The sequence below is a fragment of the Oryx dammah genome, unplaced genomic scaffold (assembly GCF_014754425.2).
Source record: "Oryx dammah isolate SB20612 unplaced genomic scaffold, SCBI_Odam_1.1 HiC_scaffold_2, whole genome shotgun sequence".
Taxonomy (NCBI): Eukaryota; Metazoa; Chordata; class Mammalia; order Artiodactyla; family Bovidae; genus Oryx; species Oryx dammah.
The window spans coordinates 190400388-190408602 of record NW_024070186.1 but is presented as its reverse complement, the minus strand read 5'-3'; the positions used below and the strand labels follow the sequence as shown (position 1 = coordinate 190408602).

The window sequence follows — 8215 nt, the reverse complement described above, 5'->3', positions numbered from 1 at the left end:
ATGAACCCAGTGCCGCTGGGCTGGAATGTAATGTCTGAATGACAACTGTCTTTCAATAGATGGAAGTTGTATTCGTTTGGGTTTTTGGAGAACCAAAACCAATAGGACAAATATAGAGAAAGAGATTTTATTATGAAGAATTGACTCACGCCATTGTGGAGGGTGAGAAGTCTCACAGTCTGCTGTCTGCAAGCTGGAGGCTTGGAAAGCGAGCTGGAGTTCCAGACTGAGAAAAAAGGCCGGAGAAGGGGCAGTGCCCTGGTGGGGAAAGTGCCAGTCCAAGGGCAGGAGAAGACCGAGATCTCAGCTCAACAGGCTGGAAGAGAGAATTCAGCTTTTCCTCTGGCTTTTTGTTCTATGCAGGCCCTCAGTGGATTGGATGATTCCTGTCCATCTTGGGGAGGGCCACCCGTTTTATTCAGGCCACCAAGTCAAATGCTAATCTCTTCTGGAAACACCCTCACAGACACACCCGGAAGTAATGTTTAACCAGATAACTGGGCATCCAGTGACTCAGTCCTAAGTTGACATACAAAATTGAGTCTCACACAGATGAAGGAACAGACAGAGGTATAAATGTGTATGTTTACACGTGTATAGAGAATGTGTGTCTACTGAGTGGGCCTGGCAGGAGACATTACCTTAATTGCATTGAGCACAACTAACACCCACATCTTGGTTTCTAAATACTATTCACCACCAAAAAGAAATAGGTATTCTTGCCCAAATGGAGAATTCTAGGGCTGGGGGCAGGGAAAAACAAGGTGAGCCTGGAATATCTTCTTGAGCCAGAAAGAATGGAAGCTTCCAAAGAAGGATGCGACACATTAAGATGCAGAGGTCAGTAAGGGGCAGAGGTCAGTAAGGGGCACCCACTGACCAGCTCTGGGACAATCTGAGCATCAAAATGAAGGACAGGAATGTGTTATAACCTACTGAATAAAATAGAATATCACAAGTCCACCTGACATAAGTAAAATGAATAAATAGGGGTGAAGAAAAAGTTCTTCTTTATAATAGAAGGCCAACTAATAAATGCAGAAGAAATGATAAAGTTGGAAACCACCATTTGCAAGCCATTGTATAATTCAGACAAGATATATCAGTGGATGCTGAAACCTATGGTCATAAAATACCTCATTTTCTCAATACTAATTATGATCAAGTAATCAACATTACCAGCACCACCAGTCATGGTCCCAAATGATACTGGATGTAAGAACACAGCATTGGGAATTCCCTGGTGGTCCAGTGGTTAGGACTTGGCACTTTGGTGCTTTTACTGCCATGGCTTGGGTCCAATCCCTGTTCGGGGAACTAAGATCCCAAAGGCTCTGTGGCTCAGCAAAACAACAAAAAAACCCCACAGCATCTTTTTTTGTGATATTTCTACCCAAAATGTGTAACACTTGTTTAATCGTGCAGGAGGAATGAACAAACCCATATCAAAGGAAAGGCCAGTCTGCAAAATAACTTCCCTGTAATCTTCAAACATGCCAAGGTCAAAATTCAAAGAAAGGCTGCAAAGTTGTTCTAGACTGAGGGAGGCCAGAGAGATGTGGCAACTGGGAGCAATGTTTTACATTACATTAGATTTGGGGTTTTTTTTACCCTAAAAGAAATTTTTTTGGTGGCGGGGATATTACAGTTTTAAATTGTTTCAAAGTAAAAAGTTAAAATAAATGTCATGAATGTTAGCCTGGCACAAATGTTAGCCATTCTGGCTGACTACAGCTGGGCTTCAGGACTCATTTTCAGACAAGCTCCTGTGGAACCCCCGTGACTGGATGTGAGGGCCCTCTGTGCTCCCCCTGTCCCTGGGCTCCCTGACACCCTTCTCTGATTATACCCAGAGTTCCAAGAGCAGGGGTCCTGTCTGGATCATGACAGAGTAGCCTCCTTTGGAAACACACTGAATGCAAACTTCCACAAAAGGGGTGTTTAGGGGTACAGCTCAGTTCTACCTCTTCACTGGGGGTCAAAGAAACTGGGATGTCTGGCTGTTGGAGGTGCACCTGGCTGAGTGGGACCCACGGACCATCAGGAGTCATGTCTGCAGGGAGCTTCCTGGGGGGGATCTTGGAAGGATATACTGTTTAGAGAAGGACTGAGGGTCTAATGCCCAAGATGGAGCTGTGCTGCAGGTCTCTCAAAGGGGAAGCCCTTTTATATCTTTGATGTCACCTGGGCACTCAGTGGTTACATCTAGGGAGGTGTGGGATACCGAGATTCTGAGACCCCATCCCCATCCACACTCCAGGATCAGAATGTGGGGAGTGTTGGGGGGATAATGAGCAATAATGTGGGAATACTGGAGGATATTGCTAGGGAGGATGGATGTTCACGATGTTAGGAGAATTTTTTTTTTTTTTTGCTGTGCAACTTGTGGGATTTTAGTTCTCTGACAAGAGATTGAACCTAAGCCCTTGGCAGTGAAAGCATGGAGTCCTAACCACCAGACTGCCTGGGAATCCCCAAATGGGAACTGTTTTTGCTATTAGGAGAAATGTGCCGGGAACGGTTAAACCTATTTCTCTTCTGGTTATGGTTATACGGATGTTGCCGTTCATTCAGGGTTCCAAGATGCCAGCTCGTCAGGATGGGGGGTGGGGCACCAGTCTCAGCACTGGAGCCAGCTGGGCTCTGCCACTGCTTTCTCATCTGGCTCAGTGGTGAAGAATCTGCCTGTCATTGCAGAGCTGCAGGAGACGTGGGTTTGATCCCCGGGTCAGGAAGATCCCCTGGAGGAGGAAATGGCAACCCACTCCATCATTCGTGCCTGGAGAACCCCTCGGACAGAGGAGCGTGCGTGCTGCAGTCCAGAGGGGCACAGAGTCTGACAGGACTTAGTCATTGAACACAGGCTCTCACGCTCCTTTCTCATCTCCTGATGTGAGTGGAGCGCCCCCTTGCGGTGCAGGGCATGGATGACTGGGCAAGGAAGGGGCTGAGAAAGCTGGGTCTGGCCAGAGGGTTCCAGGAGGGGAGACAAGGGCATGGCCAGCGGGCCGGGGGTGGGGCCTGACAGGGAGTGCCTGGACAGGAAGGAAGGGCAAAGGGCCATGTCCTCCGCCTGCCCCACCCCGCTGACAAGAGTCCCAGTCGCCAGGCCACTCTCTCAGTCTGGGGCCCTCGAGGGGTAAGTTGTCCTTCTGAAGCCACTTCGTCCCTTTCCTGGGGATCGGGTAAGAATGCCTATCCTCCCTGGGGGTCCAAACACCTTGCCCCTTCTGCTCCCCGTTGGGTGGGAAGGGGGCCACACCTACTATCCCCTCAGCAGGAAGCAGAGACTGGGGCACTGGTGGGCAGGTGCAGAGTGTCTCAGACCCTTCCCCTCCTGACACCAGCATCAGGATCAAGGTCAGGGCAGAAGGGCCAAGTGGGGCACCTCATCCAGGCAAGACCCAGAAACCCCTGCTCCCTCTTCTGTCACCCGACTGCAGAGCCCAGAATCCCAAGCGGCTGGAGCACTGGGGGACACCCAGACAGAGCCTTTGCTGGACCAGGTCCTCCGGGAGCGAGATGACGCTATCGCCAAGTGAGAGGCAGCTGCTTGCGGGGGTTGGGAGGGCAGTGGATGGCTCCCCATCGAGGCTCTGTCCTGCCAGGAGAGGAAGCGGGGAAGTTGGGCATTCCTGGGAGGAAAGCTGCATAGATACTTGTATGAATACTGTCCCAAGGCAGGGGGCTGTAACCACACTGGTCCACCCCCAGGGCCCAGAATCACGTCTGCAGGGTCTGAGCCTCAGGCTGCTCTCTGCCCCCCTCAGGAAGCGGGCCGTGGAGGCTGAGCTGGACACGTGCAGAGCCAAGCTGCGAGCTGTGGAGGCCCAGCTGCTGGAAGTTCTGGAGGAGAAGCTGAGACTGAGGCAGGAGGTGGAGGCCTGGGAGGTAAGGTAGGCGTGCCGGCCAGGCCTGGGAGGCAGGGCCAGACAAGCACAGGCCTGGCCCCTGACCCTGCTCTCCTGGCCCCCAGGAGGACATGCAACGGCTGGTGAGGCAGCAGGTTGAGAGTCAGATGCAGAGAGAGTCCCGGGGCGCTCCGGGAGCCCCCGTGGACCCTGGAACTGCCAGGACCCCCTGGATCCAATTCCCCCTGAGTCGGTGGGGACGCTGGCGGTGAGAAAGCTCAGCCCAAGACCTTGGGAGGAGTGTCTTTATTCATTAAAGTTTGAGGTCTGACCCCTTCTGCATCCACGTGCCCTTGGAGTGCCCACCTGAGTGCTTCTGTACAGAAGCAAGGAGCAGGACGCAGAGCCTTGACGCCTGGGGTTTCACGTCCCCTCTGGCCAGCAACCCTCAGGCCAGGAAGCCTTGGACTGCCGCCATGAAGTCCTGCGGGCGGTCGCTGTGGACCCAGTGGCTAGCATTCGGCACGGTCTGCATCTGGGCCCGAGGGAACAGCCGCCTAATCTCAGGGTAGTGGCTGGGACTGAACACCAGAGAGAAGGCGGCCAAGAAGGGATGACAGGAGGAAAGTGGAGAGAGAAGGAAGGACACAGAGGCCAAGCGGGGAGAGAGGGAGAGCCCCGTGAGTCTGTGTGCCCAGTGGTGTTTCCGGTTTTCAGGCACCCCTTACTCACACCCCAGCCCTCCCCAAGGCAGGCTGAGGGGCTGGGTAAGTCAGGTATGCCCGTCTCTACCACCCAGCCTGACTTACGGCAGGAATTGAGAGTTTCCACCCCGGAGGAAGAGGGTTGGCCCAGAGTAGGTTTCTTGTCGTGCGGGGAAGTCCAAGATCTTGTCCAAGTGCTGGGCCAAGGCATCCAAGTTCAGCCTCCACACGAAGCGCCCATCCACCTCCACCAGGTTGGTGAGCAGGAACTGCCGCATGCTTGCGCTCTGTGGGGGTCCCACAGTTGCAGGGTGGGGGGGCTCTGTGTGAGGCCTGGGGCTGCCACTCTTCCTCTGCCCACAACACCATGCAGGGGCTTGCGTGTATTACCTGGATAACAGAGCGGAGCCTTTCATCGGCCAGTTTTCTGGCGCTGGAAAGGGACGCCTCATTCGCCATGTCCACGGCCCTCATGGCTGCGACGTAGTTTGGGAAGTTCGAGCTGGACGTGGTCTCCACTGGGCTGATGTCCACGGCAATCAGGCGCTCCACCAGCTCTGGCTGCAGGAGAGAAGCAGACTGGGCACCTTAGGGCAGGTTCCTGGATCTGGAACTCAGCCATCCAAGGCTCACTGGAGTTCCAGGCTGCCTGCTGGGCGCTCAGGGTCGACAACAGATAGGAGGAAGCCCTGGAGAGGGACGGCTCACCCTCTGAAGTGCCAGCAGCATGGCGGTCCTGCCTCCCATGCTGTGGCCAATGAGAACGCAGGGCACCAGGCCCAGCTGGGGCAGTAGGTCTTGCAGGTCCTTGCTCATGGCCTCGTAGCTCATGTCTGGGCTGTGGGGGCTCTCACCATGGTTCCGAGCATCCACTGTCAGCACCTGGGGAAGTGGGAGGTAGGGGGCAGCGCTGGCACCCACAGTCAGGGCAGAGCCAAAAGCTTGGCAGATCTGCAGGCTGAGGGAGGTGGAGAGCCCGGGGTAGGGGAGATCCAGAAGGGGGAAAGGGCCCGGATGCTGAGAAGACCCCCGTTCTCAGACCTTGGAGGCCCAGATGAAGAACCGGAGCCACTGTGCCAGAAGGCCCAAAGAATGTGACCACGTCTCTGGCATTTGGCCTAGCTGGCTGGCAGCTACAGAGAAAGCAGACAGCAAGAACTGACAACAGCTGGAGCACAGCAGGGCGGGCGGCTGCAGGAGGTGGAAAGCCCCTGTCATCCCTGATGAACAAGCAGGGTCTGGCCCCCTTAGTGGGCAGGATGTTGGTGCCTAGGTATCTGAGAGCAGAGGCTAAGTCAGGGTGGAGCACACAGATGGAGATCTATAATACGAATGAAGGACTGGGTGGGTGAAAGCACCAGAGAATGAATGGGGTTCGTCGTGGGCCTGGGTCCTCCATCCTCAGAAGGTCAATCTCTTCTTTGATTTCTTATCAGAGAGACCCGCCTCTCCCAAGAGTTAGGGACAGAGAAGCTGGCCACACCTGGGCCTCCTCTAGGGCCCCGCCCACCCAGACCCCACCTCCCTCAGGGCCCCGCCGACTGCAGAAGCTCACCCTCCGGCCTGTCTGCTGAGCCAGGGCCTTGGCGATGGAGTTGAAGTTGGTTTTGCTGCCGAAGAGCCCATGCAGAAAGACAAGGGGCGGGCTAGCTGCCTCGCCGTCCAGAAACTTGTAGGAAAGCGGCACCGGTCTGGCGGGAGGATCGAGGGTGGGGGAAAGGTCTGAGCCGGAAGGGGAAGCGAGCGGCCTGGGAGAGGGAGGGCCCAAGCGGAGGAAACGGAGCCAACTGGGACAAGCTGGGAGGGTAGGGGGAGTAGGGGGGGGGGAGGAGCGAGGGACGGCCTCCCAGCGGACGCCCTTGACTGACCTCGGCTCGGTGCCGCCTTGACTGCTGCTGAGTGCGATAGGCAGTCTGGAGAAGCTGGAACTGGAGAGGCCGATCCCCCTATAGGGGAGCGGCCAAGCGCGCGTCCAGCGGAGCATCTCCAGGATCTGCTACCGGGCGCGAACCTCGTGCTGTCCCCTTGGCTCCGCCTCGCTCAGGGCCCCGCCCAATTCCGGCCCGAGCTCCGGCTTCTCCCCGCCCCCTAGCACAGAGCGCCCCGCCTTCGCTCACGTCTCCTTACGTAATCCCGGAAACCTGTCTCTCTTCTAGGCTCCGCCCCTTGCGCCCGTACGTAACGCTGCGGGTGCCACGCCCACAGGCCAGAGTCCCGCCCCTGGCCACGCTCCGGGCGGAGCCAGCCAACACCCTGACTCTGCCCGGCTAAGCTCCCGCCGGCTCCTCCCAAGTGGAGAACCTCTGCCGAGAATTGGAGCTTTCGTTTCGGAGTCTGGTCTCGGTCGCTCTGGATGTAGTCACGGGGTTTGGGCTTGAACTCTGGCCGCGGGGCAGATCCTTGGCAAGCCGCTGAAGTCCCTGCCTGGCCCATCTGCGGCCTGCTCCTCTGCCCTCTAGCGGCGCCTTGGGTTCAGTTCAGTTCAGTTCAGTCGCTCAGTTGTGTCCGACTCTTTGCGACCCCATGAATTGCAGCATGCCAGGCCTCCCTGTTCATCATCATCTCCCGGAGTTCACTCAGACTCACGTCCATCGAGTCCGTGATGCCATCCAGCCACCTCATCCTCAGTCGTCCCCTTCTCCTCCTGCCCCCAATCCCTCCCAGCATCAGAGTCTTTTCCAATGAGTCAACTCTTCTCGTGAGGTGGCCAAAGTACTGAAGTTTCAGCTTTAGCATCATTCCTTCCAAAGAAATCCCAGGGCTGATCTCCTTCAGAATGGACTGGTTGGATCTCCTTGCAGTCCAAGGGACTCTCAAGAGTCTCCTCCAACACCACAGTTCAAAAGCATCAATTCTTCGGTGCTCAGCCTTCTTTACATTCCAGCTCTCACATCCATACATGACCACAGGAAAAACCATAGCCTTGACTAGACGGACCTTAGTCGGCAAAATAATGTCTCTGCTTTTGAATATGCTATCTAGGTTGGTCATAACTTTTCTTCCAAGGAGTAAGTGTCTTTTAATTTCATGGCAGCAGTCACCATCTGCAGTGATTTTGGAGCCCCCCAAAATAAAGTCTGACACTGTTTCTACTGTTTCCCCATCTATTTCCCATGAAGTGATGGGACCGGATGCCATGATCTTCGTTTTCTGAATGTTGAGCTTTAAGCCAACTTTTTCGCTCTCTTCTTTCACTTTCATCAAGAGGCTTTTTAGCTCCTCTTCACTTTCTGCCCTAAGGGTGGTGGGTGCGGTGTTTTCTGTGTGGCGGGCGGCGGCAGGAGTGGCTCCCCTCTCTGAGAGGCCAGCTTGGAGGCGCCGTGCTCCTCTGCCGCGGGCCCAGGCAGGCCAGAAGGAGCAGAACACCTCTCACTAATCTTGAAGTCGACTCTAGAAGGAGCTTGGAGAGACTCTAGAGGTCGTCTCCAACCTGCCCGCCTCCCCGCCCTTTACAGATGGGGAAACCGAGGCAAATAACTTTTACAAGCTGTAGAACCGGACTCTCCGGTCTGCGAGTCAAGGTGGGAGGCCAGTTGTTTGTACTAGAGAGGGCATTTGCTTAGTGCACTGAGCTGTATTGGGTTCAGCTGTGCTCACCACGCCCCCCATTTATCAGCAGAGAAATATTAAATATTAAAAAATAATCCTCCCACCCGCTCA

General features: G+C 55.2%; 2 protein-coding genes across 5 annotated transcripts; one reads left to right on the top strand and one right to left on the bottom strand.

Annotated features, from left to right (window-relative positions):
• On the top strand, positions 1–4201 carry LOC120882739 (BICD family-like cargo adapter 1). Its single transcript, XM_040266701.1, has 5 exons — positions 1–27; positions 3044–3139; positions 3444–3538; positions 3771–3891; positions 3977–4201. Exons 1-5 carry the CDS (start codon positions 1–3, stop codon positions 4121–4123), a joined length of 486 nt encoding a protein of 161 aa, XP_040122635.1. The 3' UTR covers positions 4124–4201.
• ABHD11 (abhydrolase domain containing 11) lies at positions 4141–6668 on the bottom strand. 4 transcript variants are annotated; one of them, XM_040261021.1, is made up of 6 exons: positions 6424–6668; positions 6111–6246; positions 5264–5437; positions 4946–5116; positions 4661–4842; positions 4141–4432 (listed from the first exon to the last, which is right to left on the bottom strand). In XM_040261021.1, the coding sequence occupies exons 1-6, from the start codon at positions 6537–6539 to the stop codon at positions 4300–4302; spliced, it is 912 nt and encodes a 303-aa protein (XP_040116955.1). In that variant the 5' UTR covers positions 6540–6668; the 3' UTR covers positions 4141–4299. The 4 variants fall into 4 exon arrangements, with proteins under 4 accessions (XP_040116955.1, XP_040116945.1, XP_040116970.1 ...); XM_040261011.1 differs by having other exon boundaries at positions 4143–4432; positions 6111–6303; positions 6424–6598; XM_040261036.1 differs by lacking the exon at positions 5264–5437 and having other exon boundaries at positions 4143–4432; positions 6424–6641.
• Between the last annotated feature and the right edge of the window lie 1547 nt (positions 6669–8215).

Bases quoted from the DNA above. Each gene is read 5' to 3' on its own strand.
- LOC120882739 (XM_040266701.1), top strand. From the start codon at position 1: ATGAACCCAGTGCCGCTGGGCTGGAAT. The intron at 3,539-3,770 runs GTGAGAGGCAGC...TGCCCCCCTCAG, and splicing joins CGAGATGACGCTATCGCCAA to GAAGCGGGCCGTGGAGGCTG. The intron at 3,892-3,976 runs GTAAGGTAGGCG...CCTGGCCCCCAG, and splicing joins AGGAGGTGGAGGCCTGGGAG to GAGGACATGCAACGGCTGGT.
- ABHD11 (XM_040261011.1), bottom strand. From the start codon at position 6,539: ATGCTCCGCTGGACGCGCGCTTGGCCGCTCCCCTATAGGGGGATCGGC. The intron at 5,438-6,110 runs GTGAGCTTCTGC...CCACTTCCCCAG, and splicing joins CTCAGCAGACAGGCCGGAGG to GTGCTGACAGTGGATGCTCG. The intron at 4,843-4,945 runs GTAATACACGCA...GGACCCCCACAG, and splicing joins GGCTCCGCTCTGTTATCCAG to AGCGCAAGCATGCGGCAGTT.